General features: G+C 34.1%; 2 protein-coding genes across 4 annotated transcripts; one reads left to right on the forward strand and one right to left on the reverse strand.

Annotated features, from left to right (window-relative positions):
• Positions 1–1,477: 1,477 nt before the first annotated feature.
• Positions 1,478–12,479, forward strand: LOC125650832 (leucine-rich repeat-containing protein 74B-like). The gene is made up of 13 exons (XM_048879376.2): positions 1,478–2,184; positions 5,303–5,684; positions 6,150–6,322; positions 6,418–6,525; positions 7,780–7,873; positions 8,111–8,160; positions 8,514–8,595; positions 10,063–10,148; positions 10,467–10,661; positions 10,759–10,854; positions 10,958–11,239; positions 11,651–11,748; positions 11,977–12,479. The coding sequence occupies exons 1-13, from the start codon at positions 2,131–2,133 to the stop codon at positions 12,047–12,049; spliced, it is 1,773 nt and encodes a 590-aa protein (XP_048735333.1). The 5' UTR covers positions 1,478–2,130; the 3' UTR covers positions 12,050–12,479.
• On the reverse strand, positions 12,471–21,034 carry LOC125650833 (copper chaperone for superoxide dismutase-like). 3 transcript variants are annotated; one of them, XM_048879378.2, is made up of 7 exons: positions 20,975–21,034; positions 17,870–17,942; positions 17,386–17,520; positions 16,865–17,048; positions 16,097–16,139; positions 15,642–15,796; positions 12,471–13,553 (listed from the first exon to the last, which is right to left on the reverse strand). In XM_048879378.2, exons 1-7 carry the CDS (start codon positions 21,008–21,010, stop codon positions 13,415–13,417), a joined length of 765 nt encoding a protein of 254 aa, XP_048735335.2. In that variant the 5' UTR covers positions 21,011–21,034; the 3' UTR covers positions 12,471–13,414. The 3 variants fall into 3 exon arrangements, with proteins under 3 accessions (XP_048735335.2, XP_048735334.2, XP_056020588.1); XM_048879377.2 differs by having other exon boundaries at positions 20,077–21,026; XM_056164613.1 differs by lacking the exon at positions 20,975–21,034 and adding an exon at positions 20,879–20,898.
• Between the last annotated feature and the right edge of the window lie 151 nt (positions 21,035–21,185).

Here is a 21,185-nt window from a genome sequence, read left to right on the forward strand (position 1 = left end):
CCATTTCTTTTGAGAATTTCGTAAACAATAACATACCGCAGTCTTTGTTTACAAAACAAATAATAAACTCTCTAAAATGAGCTTCTGTGATAATGTAAAACCCTTAATTTTTATGTGAACTCTTTTAAACACATTAACAGTAGATTTTGATGATTAAAATTGAAAAAAAAAAATGTTGGGGAAAATCGTGAATCAGTCCCTTTAAATCACACTTGAAAAGCATCAGATCTTAACAAGGATATGACGATTACTCCGGGGTGCGTGTTAATTAATTAATTATAAGTAGCCGGTCTTTATGACCACACAATGACTAATTTTCGCACAATTTTTCCTTCTAATATTAATTTTCATATCCAAACAACTCTCATTCGAAATTATCTCGCGCCGGAGTATGCTTCATACAATATTCACATGAGACAATAACAAAGATTTAACTACATATTAGACCTCATTGATATTATCTTGAGGGAAGCAATTGTTTTACAATTGAAAACACTTTGGGGGGTGTTGTTGAGTTGCTTTTATTGTCAGTTCATTCTGTTTGTCATTTAATTTTTTACAAAGATCACCATCGATAGGTGCAGCATATAAAAAGATGCGAAGCCTGGACCTTTTGCATATTCTAGGTGAAATAAAAACTGCGAGAAGATTGCGTAAGCCAGCAGCCTTGCGGCTCATCAACATAATACTATACATATTAAATTACAGAGTATAAACAAAAAAAGCCGAGGATGGACATACATAAAAACATTTATAAGTGAAGTCTACATTATATTAGATGATAGTTTGGCTAGATCGTAAGAGTAAATAAAACACTTTTTTTTTTAATTACCCAGATTACAAAGTTGTTTCCTATTTGAATTGACATCAATTGTACCAGTTTATAAACATAGAAACACGGTAGCAATGGTACTTTTTAATACAAGCAGGTCTGATGTTTTTATACCAATGGTCATATTAAAATAAAATGATATTATAATAAAATAAAATGTTATTATAATAAAATAGATTGTAATGTAATGCCTATTGTTTTGGAAGTATGATTTAAATTTACATGAAAGAAGAATCCTAAAAACAAACGAGAAAAATAAGTAGGTAACAGTGTTCGTTATTGGGCTACGGTGTATTACACTTGACATTTTTGCACATTAAATCTATTTTTCATTTATTAAAAAAAAATACTCTCTCTCTCTCTCTCTCTCTCTACACAACTTAATCAACACAAACCAATCATTACATTCAATAAATACACACTCATGTCTTCTAACAATATTTTGAAAAGGCTTGGTATTAGTAGATTGAAAAAAGAAAAAGTAAGCACTTTTCACTTGAATACGTGAAAATTTATCATATAGAAATTTAGAGTACGAGCATTGTAAGTATCAGAAATTGCACCTAAGTTGTTATGTTTTGTCTAAAATTTGAAATGAAACATTTTTTAAAAAATGGGGATTATAGATAAGATTTTTTAAATTTTTTAGCTAGGAAACTAAACTTTCATACAAATACATACCAAAAAAATTATTGTAACCAAATTCATAGACGTCATTGAGCAAAGATTTAATAAATAAAATCCCCTTTTACAATATTTCCATTTGAAACATTAACCTAAAACCTCCTTCAAAAATTACCTGGGTATGAAAGCTCTAAAGTAACCATGATACCGATACTTGCTTTACAAAATACTATATATCTCCTAATGAACCATTACAATTCAAAATGTTTTAACATTCGAACGTATAGGCATATGTATTGATCAACGGTCCCATGCCATTCTGAGCCCCCAAAAGTTTAAATGGAACTAGTTTGACGAGACACAATTAAACCTTATTGAATCGACAGGAATATTGAATTAATGCTCCGGTATACACGTCTTAGATAACCAGCTTGAAAAAAAATTCTACCTGATTGGACTTGCTTAATAGTTATCGGCGTGTTCGTGTGTTGACTTCATTTAAATGTATTTGGAATCGAATATTTTGTTTTGTCACGGATACTGAAATGAATATATGGAGACTTGAAAAAATATGCTTCGATCAATATTTGAGGGGATAATATGTGTTTGTGTATATTTTAAAGAAATATAAAGTGAAAGGAGATATTGTTGACAATGTTGTGTATTTCGTAGCCATGACCGGAGGTGAAAATATGCAGGATTCCGCAACGCAGTCGGAAACTCCACAGGTAAACAGATTCTACCGATTCATGGATACGCATCATGTGTCCGTTTCATTCCGGTTCATTGATATTTGTGGTGTATCTATGCATCTCTTCTATTAACAAAGTATTGGCAGTGGTTAAGATATGAGGTGTTGATTTGACATATATTTCATAATGCATGTCAAAGGTTCCCCTTGGTTCTTAACATGTCGTAGGAATATCTGTTAATCACGAAACGGAGCTCCGTCTCGTGATGAACACCAAACCATCAAAGTTTTTAGATTATCTGTATATGATAACACACGGATGCGTATTATTAATCAGTTGTCATCCTTAATTAATTGATATGATTAAATAGGACAAATACAGACAGATGCGAACAAGCTTGTACAACCTGGCAATGCTCTCTCTCTCTCTCTCTCTCATTGGTTTCCAAATAAAATAAACTAATTAAATATTATCAGAATATTTCATTTTCTCCAGTATCTTAAAACACCCGTATCCACTGTTCTAAGTGTATTTCAACGGTGGCATTGTTGTCCTTTTCCATAAGTAAGTCAGTTTGATCGGCCGATAAAATAAATATTTAATCAAACGCCATGAAAAGAAATGAGGTGTGTTCGTAGTGTTCAAAACGATTTTAAAAACACCTTTTTGCTGCGTCTTTGTACAATCAAAGTGTCAACATTTTTTCGACTGGCGTTCGTAACTCCACGTGGGTTTTGAGTTCAATAGTTGAAGAGGATAAATGCTCAATATAGAAAATTAATTAAATCAATGTAGGGAAATCTGTTTTTAAAGTTTAATCCGATTTTCTCACATTTGATGTAATACAACATAACGCTGTTTGTAATAGTTAATCTTTAACGAATTAGTATTCATCTTCATAAAAGCTGTTTTGGGCATTGATATTTATTTCTGCATAAATCAAATCTATAGTGTAATACGACAAAATATTTCTTTTTAAAATGCTGTTGCATGCATTAAACTTTTTCAAGTCATTATCTGCGTATTTGGATACAAAATTTTGGTTTGAGAATATTAGCCATTGAAGTTCACGTCTTTTAACCACTCCAATTCTCCCTGGACATTTAGCGCTCAGGGCTTCAGATATATCTTTATCTGCTGTTCTCAAATCTAATCATCTTATGTCATTAAACCTATCTTTAAGAAACTTTTAAAGAATACAAGATTACAGGCTTTCATTTTTATTCAAACCTGACCACAAACACGACTGTGGCGAAAGTAAATCCAAAACATATTACATCACACACACTCATACACAGATATATATATATATATATATATATATATATATATAATTTCTTAATTTGTTGAGCTTGAGCACATTTCCCCCAGTATGGTATATCTACCCCTCACCACCCCCACCCCCCATTACAATTGTACGAACTAATTTCTACCCCCAATGATTCTTGGTATTCTGTTTGTGTATCAGTATTTTCTTACATGACTTCGGACCTCATTTCTGTTTTTATTTTACTATATAATGGGTTGTTTTTGTGTGTGTGTTTTTTAGGTAAGTCAAACATTTACCATTTAGTCCATATCAGACACAAAGGCGACACGAAAGTTATAAGCACATTGGTATTGACAACGGTTAACCCCGATCTGTGGTCTTTAAAAAAAGGAGATCTTGACATAGAATAATATGATAAAGACAAAGATATGAAAACGGCCTACTGAGTATACGTTGACGGAGTGGTTCTTAAGAAGAATAAAGGCCTGGTTTTGTTTTTCATTTCAGAGGTTATGAGAAATGAATAAACAAAAATAAGAGTGGAAACTCCAGAATTGATAGAATTATAGGAAACAAATTAAGGAAAAGAAATTATCCATACCATCTGGACGTTAAGGAGTATGCCATGCATTATATACGAGAGAGAAAAATCAATTAAAGCTCGATGATCTTGACAAATTCTGTCCATTTTATTTGAAAAAAATAACAGGTTGTTCTAAAAAAGGCAGAGAAAAACTTTATGATTCGGCTTTATCACTACAAATTTACATTTCCTAGAACTCTTCGTGCTTGTCAATCAACCAATCAGATGCTCTCTTCAACGTAATTGGTCGGATTAGCGTTGTGCCGTCTACTTTATTGTTTTCTTTGGCACTGTGGGTATTGCGAATTCATCGTCAAAATGAACAACATAATCCAAAGTTTGTTTATAGCAAAATCACGTGTGAAATATTAATAAAATATATTGTATCTCAATAATACATTGCAATGAAGCATTTCAAGAGTATCCACATCCAGCTGAGACCTCTATTTCATCCCTGTAAATTTGACCAGATTTGCGGAGCACTGTCCTAACTACACTACATCAACGCCTAATAATCTGACATAGTTTGAAGTTTTAGAAAGACAAATTTGTAGTTCCTACGCAGAAAAGAAAGGACAGCGGTCCAGAAAAGGGTGAGAAAGCAGAAACATCTTTTCCATTGGTCTAACGGTCAATGGGAAAAATCACTCCAACAGCTGACCAAAGTCCTGAAAACGATTACTGTGGTGAAATAAAAGGCACCCCATTATTGGTAGGTGATCAAGCATTTCCTGCCGTTAGGAAATAGAAACTTGCGTGATAAGTGACGAGGTGTCAGCCCTGTTAATTAGAATAACGCTAATGGAAACTTTAATTTAAAATCAATACACAATACTATTCACAGATCCAGTGTTAAAATAGTCGTCAATGGAATTGTTCTATAGACCGATGAAAGCAATCTTCATCCTAAATCTAAAGGACCTGTAACAATCTCTTAGAAGTCATTCTCAGTATACCAAGCCCAGTTTAGCTTCTTTCATATTTCTCTTCTCGGAGACAGGTTGGTTGGCTTTTTTTTTCTCAAAGGTCCATAGTTATTGGTTTGTAATCCTAAGGGTGGGTGTGTGGCTGGATTGAAAATTTGTCACAATTTATGAAAAAGAGTTATTACGTTAGTTGAATAACTAACTGCTGAACAATTTGTTCAGTGATTGGCTACAGATAAATTATTCGCAGATACTGTGTACGGACAATTGCTAGACCCATCACTAGATGGAGAACAGAAGTGAACATTGATTCTTCTAAACTCTAACGATAAAATCAACCTTTTATGAAACATGAATATTCAAATTCTTAACCAGATACCACTGGAGTCGGTACCGGAGGAACCAGATGAAGACGACATAGATCTTAACCTGACACATCGGGAAGTGTCAACGCCAAACGTACGGATACCATCGCAATCAGCTCGTGCAACCCTGGTACGGACGCCCGCAACACGGGAGAAAACCACATCGCCTTTAGTGTTCTATGAGGAAGAGGAGGATAAAAAAGATGTGGACGAAAACATTCTAATTACCGAGATTAAACCTACTGATTATCAGGAAGTGAAATTTGAGGTGGACGTTGACCAGGAAGAAGACTCTTTTTCGGAGGAAAGCGCGGAACTTAAGGACTTAGCGGTAGAACCGGTTGAGGCAGAACCAAAAGAGGAGGACTACGACACTGACCTTGAAATTGAAGGTGAGTTTATATGAGAATCATGAGATCCTGTGCCATCAACTTTGGTTTCGGAAATTCAATTGATACAATAGACAATAGTTTTATTTCTCAAACACATATACTGTATAAATATATGACCTTATATACGGAGGTCCCGTATCGCGGCATGCGTTGGTACGTTAAAGAACCCTCACTGCTACGGCCCTGAGCGCAAAGCATGAGTCTACATGTATATTTGTGGTACTTCACCTACAGCTGGTGACGTCTTAGTATGAGTGAAATATTCTCGACGGTACGCAAAACAAACAGCCAATCTATACTCAATGGCTAACTGATACTCTTACAAATTACAGAGCTATCATTTCTAAATTGCATAATTCGTCAAAATAATTTGCTGTCTGGTTTATCATGTCATATCATAAATATTTCGATAAGAAATTAGATCTACATGTTTCATTATTATTATTGTAATACTAAATATTGCAGAAGAAATCTTTGTGCACGATACAACTGGACGATCTCACTACACAAAAATATGCAACCAACTTGGACTGGTGCCCATTACATATTTCGTTCGGCATATCCAAGACGCGGAACTAGCCATGAGGTACCACGGACTGGGACCCAGTGCAGCAAGGGCAATAGCACTCGTGTTAAAGGTATACCTGTTGAACGACATACATTTCTTTTTTTGTGTGTGTATTAAAAGCCGATGTTGTTACATGTTCTTTCATTTTACTCTTTTACTTGTCAGGACACAATATCACTAGAAAAACTAGACTTACGCGGTAACTGGATTGAAGGGGAAGGTGGTGAAGCAGTGGCGCGTATGTTGGAGGAAAATGACTACGTCACAGACGTGGTAAATTATGCTTTATGTAATATCACATGATTTTGTTGTCTCTTTTTACACTATAGTGCATATCATAGGGTTATTGATGAATATTGGTCGAGTTGGATTTAAAATTCGCGAACTTGTGAGCGAATTTTTATACCCAACTACAACGAGTGCCAATCACAGGGTTTCAACACAATCTAAGCAAACCGGTATATAGTATATAGAGTGAAGGGAGCTAACAAAGCAGCCATAAATTCTCGGTTGTTATGAGATTGATCACTGTTCGTTATCTTCACCTTTCATGTATTATAAAAAATACAATATTCTGTCTTTCGACTGGGAAAACTTTTTTTTAACGCATTATTACGATTAATACCGAAGTTTTGAGAGTTTGAAGCGAGCAACGGAGAAATTATGGCTGCTTGGTTAGCTCCCTTCACTCTATATACTATATATACATGTATCACTTTGCTTAGATTGTGTCAAAACCCCGTGGTGCCAATCTCCACCAATTTAAGTTAACTTTCACCAACTCCTTTTACCTTTTTTTTTTTTGGCCTTTTCATACCATATACCTAAAGAATATTTCGGTTGGTTTAAGCTGATAATTTATTTATTTTCCTGTCTTGCCCAGAAACTGAAGCATTATCTGAATTTGGGCAATATCACACGTTTCAACTGTTCAAAGCCAGTGAAATGTTTCTGAATTATGAAGAACAATATTTGCTGGTCCTAAACCAGGGTCGAAATATAACAAGAATTAATTGATGCTTAATAGATAAGATTTCAAAACCGGCTACCAGAGCTCACCAAACGATAACTGGTCTTTCATCCTTGTTTACATTTAAAGTGCAATAACGTTAGCTTGTGCCTATAGAATGTTTCGGTGCGGATCCTATTATTTCAAGAAAAGTTAGCGTTCAATAGTGACCCATGTATTGCACGCCAATATTCTCCAGAATTTAAGAACATTTTATTACTTAGCTGTATAAAGAATTTAAGTAGAGTTTTTATGTAAATTAGTGCAACATAGAAATCGGTGGGTTTTTTTCCCGATACATACAAATGTATATCTGTAGACCAACAAGACCCAACCTTACAGAACAGACGCGTATCCATTTCTTCTATCAAGTTTGTGATGTATTTCACCTTCAGAATTGCTAATACAAAAATGTTATACCTTGTTAATGTTGCAAAAAATTCAAATCTCATGTAATTGGCAGAATTCACACGCTTAGTGCTATTCAATATACCCTCAGTACTTTTGATTTATTGCAGTGTCTTGCAGACAACAAACTAGGACTGGTGGGTGCCCAGAGTTTATGTAGAATGCTTAACACGAACGCAGGACTCCGCAAACTAGACATATCAGGTGAAGTGTTCTTTGTATAAAAATTGTTAAAATAGGTAATGTTGATAACAAATGGATTACATAATAAGAACGTCAATTCGATGTAATGGATTGCTAAAGGCATGTGTTCATTTGAAATAAAAAATGTACGTGCATAATGCTTAGCGCCCTATATACTGTACAGGTACATCGTGTCCTAACAGTTGAATAATTACGCGATGCATGTTTGTGACCTTGCAATCTATCTTTCTACTGCAGACAATGGATTCGGGACAGTCGAAGCGGCTGTGATAGCACAGGCCCTTGAGGTACAGAAATTTTTATGAGCCTAAGTAGGACGATAAGCAAATCCTTAAACATGCAATAAGCAAAATATAAAAAAATTAATTTCTTTTCCTGAAAGGTCTATCAAATCCCAAGATTTACAAGTCCGATATGTTTCTCAAATGCGCTAACCTGTCATTTTGCTACTTCGAACATCGATCGCAGCAGGCGTAGAGAAAAACTTCGCCTGTATTTGGAGTTTACCCTTCATGTTAACTGCATCACTTTACACGTACTTGTCGCGTTTGATTTCTCAATATTTTGTTAAATGACATGTCAGACAGATCGTTAACCTAGCCTTGTTCTAAGAATTCAGTTGTCTTTTTCTTCGTTGTAGACAAACAAATATCTAAAAGTGCTCAACCTGAGTCATAATCGGTTCGATGAACAAGCTGGGGAAATTCTTGGTCCCGCCATAGGTACGGTATATTTTCTTTTGATAGTAAACTGTTCATGAAATATATAACAAAACGACCACCCACTAAATCATATGCACACACGGAAATGTTAATTGCCAGTATGCCATGTTGTAATTAACCTTGTGTTGATTGCCAGTAATGTCAAGTTGTACTTTTGAAATTACTGGGTGGGCATAAATTTAAAAAGTGTATTATGATTAAAGATCTTTGTCTATGACTTTGTTGTACATTATGATGCCACAAAATTATGGAGCGCCAAATTAACATAAACTCAAATTGAAGATATCTTCAATTATTTGAAGATATCAATTCGATTATTGTGCGCATTAATTAAATTGATGCGCGCATCAAATCAATTATTTCTCTTCAATTCAATTATTGATGTGCGCATCAATCTGATGGAATTATTGCTCGCAAAATTGCATTTGGAGCTCAGTATAAATGATTTGATGATCTTTTTCATTCAATTAAAGATATCTTTAATTATTTACAACGCTTTTGAATAAGAGCAACAATTCGATTAAAAAGATCATTAATTCAATTGTGGATATGTTGAATTGAAGATATCTCTAATAATATAGTTGCTATTTCTAAAAGAATTATTGCGCTCATTGATTTCATTAATTGAATTAATGAGAGCAATAATTGATTATTACAATGAACTGATGTATCAGATTCAGAGAACTTCATGTCGATTGTTGAAGTTGTTTTTAAAGTATGTTTTATATGAGTTGAAACCCAAATTGTGTCATTTTCCAGTTGTTCAATGCATACTGCTAACCAAGATTTTTATTATTATTATTATTATTTCTTATGCATGTAACCAAATTGTCAATAAATACTAGTCTTTATTTTGTGCATATATGTTCATATGTATAATAAACCAGAAAATCATGAAATTAATCATGCAATATAATTGCCACATCTTCAATTTTCATCTTTTAATTTAAATATATGTGAGAGGGGGAGTCTGTAAAGGGTGGGTTATATTTTTGAATTGACTTTTAAAAATGAATGTGATAAAAGATACAACATTAGTTCGTTACATTTTCCCAAATATTAATTTCATGCTGAGTTTTTGGTCATCTCCAAAAGAATAAATGCATTTTTCCAAATAATTTTCAGATGGCTAGAGTTACCTCCCCTTATTTTGGCGGGCAACATTGCTATTTAAAGAAAATACACACCCATTCGTATCTAATGATAATTTGGAATATACTAGTACCTTACCAGGCAACTTTTTTTTTTGGTCAACTGTACACCAGATGCCTTAATTCAATGATTGCGCGCAATAATCGAATTGATGATATCTTCAAATAATTAAAGATATCTTCTATTATTTCAGTTTATGTTAATTTGGCACATAATGGACATGTACTTAAACACAGTGCACTCAAACTTTACGAGGTACATTACTAAATTCATTCAATTTCACATCTTGAAACCACATTTTACCTATATCAACAGGTGCCAATGACATCTTAGATGGTTTGGATCTTAGTTGGAACTGTCTGCGGCAAAAGGGAGCGGTGGCCGTGGCAAAGGGTATCAAGGTAATATTTAATTATAGCGACTTTACGATATTTCATTATAGCGACTTTACGATATTTATTTTAGAGACTTTCCGATATTACAATATAGCGACTTTCCGATATTACATTATAGCGACTTTACGATATTTCATTACAGCGACTTTCCGATATTTCATTACAGCGACATTACGATATTTCATTACAGCGACATTATAGCGACTTTCCGATATTTCATTATAGCGACTTTCCGATATTACAGGTACAACTGAACACATTCTGTACCAATTATAGTAACCGTATTGTCATCAGTCTAACAAATGTTTACTTTTGATTTTACAGGAAAACGTAAGATTAAAGAAATGCAGTCTTGCGTGGAACGGTTTTGGTCCAGACGGTGGCGCAGCGATCGCTGATGCTCTGATGACCAACAACTCTCTACAGGAAATTGACATCAGTGGCAACAGGCTAAGCGCAGATGTCGCCTTAAGAGTGGCAAAGGCCATAACGAGTAATGACAATATCAGAATACTCAGGGTAAGAGAATGGCAATTTCAGGCCCAAGAGAAAACATAATAAATTTTTTTTAAAAAATGATGAGACAGAATAAATTGTCATTTCTTTGCAATTCCAGATGGGCAACAACCTTCTTACAACGGCAGGTGCAATAGCGCTAGCAAAGGCTATAAATGAAAGTGAAAGTAGTGAAATGGAGGAGCTGGACTTAACGGTATTCTCAGCATGGACTTCATTTAAACGTGTTGTGTTCATTAGATCCTAACCTGTTCGTTGACTTTCTTATGCATTCATATTGCTACAATTTTCGATTGCAGGATGTTCCTGTTGAATTTGAATTTTTGCGCATCATAGAAGACATCAAAGCTAAAAGACCAAATTTCAAAGTTGTTCATGGTCCTATATTGAGAGTAGGAAACACTACTGAGGACTTAGGCAAACCTGCTATTGATCCCAATCCACGCCGGAAGAAGGATCCTATAATGGTCTTGGATCAGCACATAGTCGTGAACGACTTCCGTTTGTTGGATATCCTTAAACGTTACGACCCTGACAGCACAATGACCCTTGAACCTCAGCAATTCCTTGCTGCTTGCGAGGTAGGATTAACTATTAAAGGGACTGATTCACGTTGGGTTTTTTTTTCATTTTTGATGTAAAACATTGTAATTTAAAGCATCCTAATTTTGCACAAACACAAATTTACTTGTAAATGGCAGAATACCGGTACTCAAAATGTGATACATTTTCAAGACTTAAAACAATAACATACCTAAAAAAAATTTTTTACACAACAAATAAACTATCTATAATGAGCGTCTGTCATGACGTATAACCTTAAAAAAAAATTGTGAAACCTTTAAAACACATTAGATAGTAGATTTTGATCATTAAAAGTGGGGGGGGGGGGATGGTGGAAAATCGTGAATCAGTACCATTAAATAGGTGGACAATGATTACACAACTGAACTAGAAAATAATGATGATCAACATTCACAATATTATTTCAGGAATTAGCTCTCCCATACGACAGGGCTAAGGTAGAAGAGGCTGTTAAACGTCTAGTTGACCAGAAACCAGGAAATGATCAAGGCAGAATCTACTTTGGGTATGATGATCATTAGATAACATGACACCTTTTTCTCCTAAGCTTGTATTATTCATAAACCACATGGATTCACATTTCCATGTTTATACACTATGCTGTCAGTCACATTCATTGTATTTGTTCATGTTGCCTCTTGTGGGCTTTTGATTAAAAAAAAGATTTTACAGTATAATGAATGCATCTTTTATGAAAATAGAATTAACATATATCTATATATTTCATTAACAGAAATTTCTTTGACCAAGACAAACTTCAGGACCATATCAAGAAATATCAAGAGAGGACAGACAATGAAACTTGACAACTAAGATGTTTCTTTCTTTCTTTCTGGACTATGTATGGGGATTCTTCACATGTGATAAACAGACTTGTCATTATTGACAATGTGGATTATAACCTTTAAAAGTGTCACAGTATTTTACAAATCATGTGATATTATAACCTGCCTGTGCAGACTGTGCCAACTTGAACCTTGTGCCTACTTTTATATCAAGAGATATGCATGGATATTCTTAAATATGACTCAGTCTTGCAAGTAAGGTGAATCAGTGTTTTTAACCTCAAGCATGTTTTTACATGGAAAACACACTTTGTTTATATAGATCTATAACACAGATGTTTATTTCTACACATTATTAAAAGTATTATTTTTTATTGTTAGTTAGAGCAAATTTACTTTTATTTTGCATGTATGTGAAAAAAAATTTCAGTGAATAAATTAACAGGGTACATTCATTTTTATGAGAAAACAATTAAATACATGCTGCTGCATATATACACATAATACTAAGGCATGTATAGTACACATCTTACGATCATTTTATCATCTATCAAAGATATAAACAAGATGGGTATGTGAAACACTGATGCCTCCATATGTCAGCAAAGTCATTCTGGTACCCAAAGAAAGGTCTTGTCACAAGGACTACACATGCAGAATATGAATGCCCTATCACCAACCATTCAAAAGTTATGGCCTAGTTAATGTTTGTCAAAAGTAGGTCAAACTTGCAGGTCAAGGCCATGAGATCAAAAATTTTGGTACTACAAATAAGGTCTTATCAAAAGGGATACAAGTGTGAAATATGAAAGCCTTATCACTGACCCTTCAAAAGATATGGCCTAGATTAAAGTTTTTTTCAAAATGGGTTCAAAATCCAAGGTAATCAGATCAAAAAGTTAGGTACAAAATCAAAGGTCCTGTCAAAAGGAATACACATATGGACTATGAAAGCTCTAACACTAACCATTCAAAAGTCATGGGCAAGGTTAGAAGTTTTGCGAACAAACAGATAAACAGACAGACCAAAAACTATATGCCCCCAAATCTCCATTTACGGAGGCATTAAAGATATTTAAATACCCATGAAAATCAAATGACAAAATAATATAAAAATAAATCAAGAGAACTGCAGCTTAAAATATCAAACTGACCAAATAAGCATGAATGCAATGAGCAAATACACAATGTACACTTCTGCTTACTAATATGATGTACTGGTGTATTTCTGAATTGAAAGCATAAAATCACGGTTGAAGTTCCTTTTCAATTGAAATAAGTCCCAAGTAACCCAAATGTTTTTGTGAAAATGAATCATATCTTTGATTTAAGAATTTTTGATAGATCAGTGCCAAAGCAGTGCAAAATGTTTTCCAAATAGTACTGTCATATTTTGGATTTACGTCCTACGCCTGCAGCAGGAACGTATCTCTCCTCCCAAATTGTCACACCATCACATGTGCAGATTTTCTTCTCCGAGTTCTGAAAGAGTCCTGCAGACCTTGCAATTATTCCACATGAAAGCCTACAAATAAATTTTCCCGTACAATGATTTAAAACATTGAGTTCCTAGTATTTCTATGTCTTTTTCTTAATAATGGGGAACTTATAACTAATTATGACCAGCCCACTGGTTCAAACACCAGGTTCTCAATCTGTAGTTTAAGTATTCTGTTTTCACAGGTGTTTTCTACTACTATAATAGGTCATTTTGTTGTGTTGGATGACTAAATCCAAAGCAAATTCAAAGCATCAAAATTTTCATTCACATAAATCACAATAATTAAATAAAAATTCTCCAAAAAATAGAGTACAAACATTTTAATAAGAATTTCAGAAAAAATCACCCAAGTATTGACCTACAGTTTTCACAATGCAATGTGGGTTATTTCCCCCTGAACACAGGGGTGTGCACATTATGATGCAGTCCTCAATTAATAGATATAAAACAACCTTTTATAACCTAGCAAAATAAAAAAAAATTTATCAATGAAAGCTTTACTATACACTGTTTGTTAATACTATATATGTGAAGCTTAGGACTGCAACGACAAGTACCCCGCCCCCATCCCACCCCACCCCCCAAACTTCTGATGTAAGGGGAGTAACTGCAACAAGAGGCCGATAGGCCATATCGCTCACCTGAGTCACCTTGGCCCAAATTTTAAGATTTACCCTATATATTCGTATGTAAAACTTTGATCCCTATTGTGGCCCCAACCTACCCCTGTGGTCATGATTTTTACAAATTTGAATCTGCACTATGTCAGGAAGTTTTCATTTTAATGTAAACTTCTTTGGCTCAATGGTTATTGAGAAGAAGATTTTTTAAGATTTTCTCTATATATTTGTATGTAAAACTTTGATCCCCTATTGTGGGCCCCATCCTCTCCCTGGGGGCCATGATTTGAACAAACTTGAATCTGCACTATGTAGAAAGTTTTCATATAACTTTGTACTTTCCTGGCCCATTGGTTCTTGAGAAGATCTTGAAAGATTTTACCTACATATTTGCATGTAAAACTTTGATCCCCTATTGTGGCCCCATCCTACCCTTGGGGGTCATGATTTGAACAAACTTGAATCTGCACTATGTCAGGAAACTTTCATGTAAGTTTCAGCTCTTCTGTTTCAGTGTCTCAAAAAGATTTTTAAATGACCCCCACCCTATTTTTGCATTTTTGTGATTCTCTCCCCTTTGAAGGGGGCATGGCCCTTCATTTGAACAAACTTGAAAGTCCTTCACCCATGAATGCTTTTGGCCAAGTTTGGTTGAAATTAGCCCATTGGTTCTGGAGAAGAAGTCGAAAATGTGAAAAATTTACAGACAGATAAACAGACAACAGGCAATCAGAAAAGCTTATTTGCACTTTCATCTCAGGTGAGCTAAATATGTAAGCCATTCCAAATTATACACAGTATTTTATTTCAGCAATTCTTTGCATTAATTTTAAATTTGATCATATGCTTTTCACTTTTTAATTATTTAGGACAGCACTTTCTTACAAACACAAAAATCGTAAAGTTCCATTAGAGGAAAATAAGAATAAATAGATAAAAAGAATTAGTTTTCAATCACAATTCTTTTCCTTGCATTATACATTGCTAATGTTGAAACTCTTATAGGGAATTCCTTTGAGTTAAATGACAGTGATTTGTACAAAAATAAGTTGTATTTCATAATTTGGAAAATAACTGACTGCTTATCTAATCTATTACAAATACATTCATTGTTCTGAGTAAGATTTTAGAGAATTCAGAAATCAACCTTTTTGGATGGGAGGATATGTAAACATTACAGAATTCAGGTCTTATTACTTTACATTAAGTTACCCCCCCCCCCCCCCCCCAACTACAAATCAATATTATATTTTAAACTACACATGATACAAATTTCACATTATCAGAAAAAGTACTTTAAAAAAGTACTAATCTGGATTTGTATGGGCTTTGATATAAAAGTACTAATCTGGATTTGTATGGGCTTTAAAATAATAATACTAATCAGGATTTCTATGGGCTTTGATATAAAAGTACAAATCTGGATTTGTATGGGCTTTGATATAAAAGTTAGCATGTTAACAGTGTATTTTCAGTTTTTCATGCATCTTACTTTTTTTGAATCTTTGGAATTAAACCTTCTTGTGACCCTTGATGGACCACTATAGATCTTCCTATCATGTCCCACACTTTTAATCTTTCATTGGTCAATCTGAAATCTGCTCTGCCATTGGCTGCAACATCAATTTCTCCTATATCACCCATAGGCTAAACATGAAATATACACAGCATTACATGACAACACTAACCATGGACCTAAATTCTAGAATCAATAAAAATATTCTTTTCAATATATATGCAAGCCTAAAAAAATTTTAGTAACTGGACAAAAACTTGATAGAAATTAGAGTGTATGTTAAGTCACTATTAATATCTCTTTTGCAATTGATTTGCATTTAGAATCCTAGTAAAACCATGAGAAATTTACATGATTTTGCACACATTCATTGTTAACACCTTAAGAAAAAATGACTGATACTTAATCATTCAATTAGTATATGTATTTACCTTCTCTGTTTCAGGACTCAGTCTCCCAAGAATGTCTCCACAACTAAAAAATAAAACAAATTTAAAAAACTAATTCCTAGGTTCAAGGGAGGTAATTACCCACTAAATAGTGAAGTTTAATAGTATGTTAAAGAATTCGCCAGTTTTGAGATGAGAGCTCTTCTGTGTAGGAAGTGCATTTAGTCGTACTTTGAATACCTAAGTGGGACAGTGGATCCATTGTCAGTGAAGAAGATGATAAAATGTGTTAAAAGCGGCTTCTCTTTAAATATTCATTTGTAGGAAATACAAAATAGTATCGAAAGAAATATATTTTACTAAAGTGGAAACATAAAAACAATGTCATATTTGCAAGTAATTTCCTGGATATTATATGTACGAGTAACGAAATAACATGAAATAATAAGAATTCCATATATCTAATAACTCCCTGAATACTTATCATTTACTTAGATTGTGTATCAGTCGAATTTGTGTGATGAAACTGCGTATAAGAAACTTACTGAGTAGATTCACTTATGCAATTATGAAAATTTGAAAGGGAAATAACTCGAACGTATCGCGAAACCGGCGTATTAACATACAACAAATTCTACCTAAACTATAAAATTGCCAAATAAAGCTATATCATATTAATTATCACATACTTCTGGCAAAATATATTTTCAAAACAATAACAGAATATCTGACTTCACAAACCTTGGAAACACTTTTGGGGGATTGTTTTTTAACAAGGCTGTGTTACCCACTTGCCACAATTGTACAAACCTGTCACATCCTTGAGAGACATCTCCTAATTCATGGATAAAAAGCCTGTGTCTTCCTTTTGGTAATCCATCAATGGTACCATCAATGATGCATTTGGATGGATTTGATTGGACCAATCGTATGACTCCTTGGATTTTGTTATCACCAGTATTCAACTCAACTACACCGGACTCTAATGGAGTTTCTGAAGTTTAAAGAAAGGAATGACAATAGTGTAGTACTAAACATGTGCACTTAATAATGCACAAGGCTTTTAGCCTGAATTTGATACCCTTGTACATACTGTAGAATAATCTAAATTCATGGGGGCCAATTTCTGTGGATTGCTGAATTTTTACGGGTTCGTGGGGACGTAATTTCGTGGATTTATATATTTAAAAGAAAGATAACTCTGGAATGTTTGCTTTGTCTTTATTCGTTGAGGAGGTAAATTCATGGGTGAGGGGTACCCACGAATTCCACGAAAACTGAGCCATCACGAATTCTAATGATTCCACAGTACATGGCATAACTGTACATACGATTCAATGATCCATATCCCTGAAGAACTGCAGTCTTTCCTGTCTTCTCTATCAAGCTTTGAATTTGTTTGGAGGTCAAGGTGCTCTCAATAATAACTTGGTCTGTTCCCAAGTTTACATCCACAGACTTCACACCTGGAAAACCAAATGTTAAACATTGTGAACTATATTGTCCCTGTTGTTGGTTCTTTTCACTCCCTTGTATCCACCACATCAAGTGTATGAATCCCCCTACTATTAATACATGCATCGGGTCGTTTGAAGTCTTCACCTTAACAAATATTAAAGTAATAGTAATGTTGACGAACAAAAACATGCAGATCAATAGACAGCAAGACTTATGAACTATAACTACACTGGTGGTAAATTTACAAGATGCCCCAGAATGTAATTTTTTATTTCCTTTATTTTTCTTTCTTTGCAGTTCATAAATCATGAAATAAAAATGCATTCATAAATCATAATTCTGACTTGTGTTCTGTACCATCTACTCCTTGAAGTGAATTCTTCACAGATTTAACACATCCCTCACATGTCATATTTACTGCAAACTCCATCTGAATAAGACAGAATGCAATTATCACTTTCTACAAACTCCAACTGAAGGAAATAAAACAGAAACACACATGGACATATTCAAAACTATTTCCAGTTTCAAATAATGCCAATTCCTTGTCATACACAAGTAAATTTGTAAGACCCAAAATAATTTTCACTTTTACTCCTTAGTCTTCTTTATAACTAATTCATTTATTAACTAGGGACAGATTCACCTTAAGGCCAGATTGACTGACATTTGTATTACTGTATTTCATGATAGTGACCAAAGTGCTGGCTTGTACTACGAGCTCTATTGACAAAAGTGCGTGAAAACGTCTGTGCTGGAGCTGCACATTCGTTAAGAATATTTTTTGGCCACCAATCCCAGAAGTCCCTTATCAAAAATGACAGAGATCTCGCAAAGTCACATCTCTTTAATTATCTCAGATTATGAACTAACGTAGATTATCTCTATTTCATCCAAGTCTTTTGATCTCCTAAACAATGCAGTGCACCGTATTAGACCTAATGTATAACAAATTGTAATACCATGCAAAACGATAGATGCATGATGCCACGATATCCGCTTCGACATCGTAATATCACTTTAGCAGTGGTGAATCTAAATTAGGAGCTGAAGGGCAAGTTTAGTATGCACACATATGATGAATAAAATCAATTGTGCCACTTATACTATGACAAAGAAATTCATTATTGTACATGTGCCTTTGAATTTTTTTTAATTTTTTTTTTTACATCAAATGATTGTGATCAACCTGATTATAATTCCAAGCTTGTGAAAGGATTTCACAGAAAATAAAAATAATTTCATGTATTACAATAATGAAAAAGGAGGAGGGGTGAAATATGTAGAAATTTAGTTACCATTATGTGAATGCTGAAATTACTGTCTTAAATTACAATGTGTCATTGCTATATGGGAATTATTAGATAAATTTTCAGGATAATCACCACTTTGCCATGAAATAGAGAGTCTTGATGAGTTTTATTTATCCTATTCTGCAATTTTCAGTAGATTACAGATTTTTCCATTTCTTTTCAATATATCAATTCCATTAGTAGAAGCTATGCCAGGCATGCATATATGGGGGGTATAGGGTCCAAACCTAAACAGTGTGAGAAGTTTCAGTCCGCCCACACGCCCAAGATGTACTAAATCGAGAGCGGACATACAATTTTACTTAACATAACTTGCTAGGACGCATTAATTTTACCTGTAATTTTATTCCTTTTTGAAATATTTACCAAGAGCTTTTAACTATTGGTTGAATCCACTATCAATAGTAAGCATTTTAGAGTGGTGAATGGTCTTTTGATGACTGTGATGATGAAGTTTTTGAAGATAAACCAAATTTAGGCCCAAAAGATGACAATCGTGATGTGAATAACTCTGATTTTTCAAATTTGGTTGATTAATCAGAATCAAATTACAATATTTGTATTCTTGTGTATTAATTTTAATTTGCAGATTAAATGAAAAAGCATATATCTATCTGCGGGGCTTGCTGAATTTAGCAGGGCTGACAGAGTTTTGGAGTAATCAGCCCTGCTGGTACATCTGATTTTTTTCAACGTTTCGTACACTGATAAAAAATAAATATATTTGCCTATTTGTATGCACTTCCAGTTTTAGAATACTATATGATAGTCGATAGTTACAATTGAACCCCTTAAAATACATGGGATGGAACCCACTAGCATGGGGGAAATTTTCTGAATCCACTCATATGTGCATCACTGCATGTGGCTGCGCTCGCTCTAATGGTAGCTTCGCTGGCTTATTAAGACATTCATTTGCAAAAGGGCATGTGTCTCACTCAGGAGCACATTAGTTTTCGATATTCATACGTATTCCTTTTTGATAATTAAATAAAATTAACGCCACTAAGCTTATTACAGAATCTTTCAACATGCTGCATTCTAGATAATCTCAGCGAGATTCGTCGAGACTGGATATTTGGACTGACACCTCTTCCAAATCTCAGACAAGTGTCACACAGTGATTTGGTAAATCTTGCCTGAAATTCGGCAGCTTGATGCAATTAAAATGGGTTAAACTGAATTTCTCACCCGCTTCATCTTTTTGTCTTAGACATCCTATTAACTCCCTATGAAACTTGCATTTCTTACCTTTACATAGTGTAAATCCCACAGTAAATCAAGTTGGTTATTTTCGATGCCGTTGCAAATAGCCACCATTTAATTCTATACCTTCTCAAAACTGAGTAGTTCCGATAGTCTGTCCGCGAAGCAAGGCTCTAAAGGTACTCAATTTGTAATTTAAAAAATCAATTTGTTCAAAATGAATGGTATAATTATTTTTGTAGCGGTGTTTAGATACGTGTCTAAATGCGCCTTTTTCCTTCCATCTAATTTACACCCAGGTACTAAGCACCAATAGTGACTTGGATCGTCATCGTGGGACTGCACATAGCTCTTTACGGACCGTCTGCTAACAAAACACCAGTTATATCAATGTCAACTTTGCCCTACAATTGCTTACTATCATGTGACCGTGGTGTATAAACGCACATCCCGAAAGTTCCGTATACAATACCGAGCAATGACCATTTCATGCTTCACTCGGTCAAAACAGTCACACCATATGTACATATTAGTTTGTACTATCACTTAGTACAGAAATGGAGGTACAGAACTCTCTGAATGACAATGCTTTACACAAAGCCTTTCAGAATGAAATAAAAACAATACTTAAACATGCAAACTGTGTAAATTTTAATCAATCTATTTGAAGGCGTCTTTAGAAAGTTCTGTACCTCCAGACACAGTTTTCTGTACTAAATGAGGCACCAGTCCAAATATGAAGCCTCGACGAATCTCGCTGAGATTGCATTCTAAATTCTGACCCATGTCATTATCCATAGGCTGTTAACTACGATTATCAATGAACACACGCAAAAAATACCCATACTTTTTAAGGTTCAGATGCTTATAGTATCAAGGTATACAAAAATTCTTAAAAATAACAGTATCAAGGACTATCTAAAAAGAAAACACAAGAAAGTACCACAGCACTGTCTTGTTTATCACTAGAGGCTGCCATCTTTACTCGATTATTCAGCAAGTTGTTCCCAAAATATTCTGTTTATATTTTTTATATCATTTTTTAAAGTTTACCCAAGCGAATTGTTTGTATCAAATTATACTTTGAAATTTTCTGTATCAAATATCAATTTGGTTTGTTAATGACTTTATTTTTATTTTTTTCTAATCCAGAA

This window comes from Ostrea edulis, chromosome 5 (genome assembly GCF_947568905.1).
Source record: "Ostrea edulis chromosome 5, xbOstEdul1.1, whole genome shotgun sequence".
Lineage (NCBI taxonomy): Eukaryota > Metazoa > Mollusca > Bivalvia > Ostreida > Ostreidae > Ostrea > Ostrea edulis.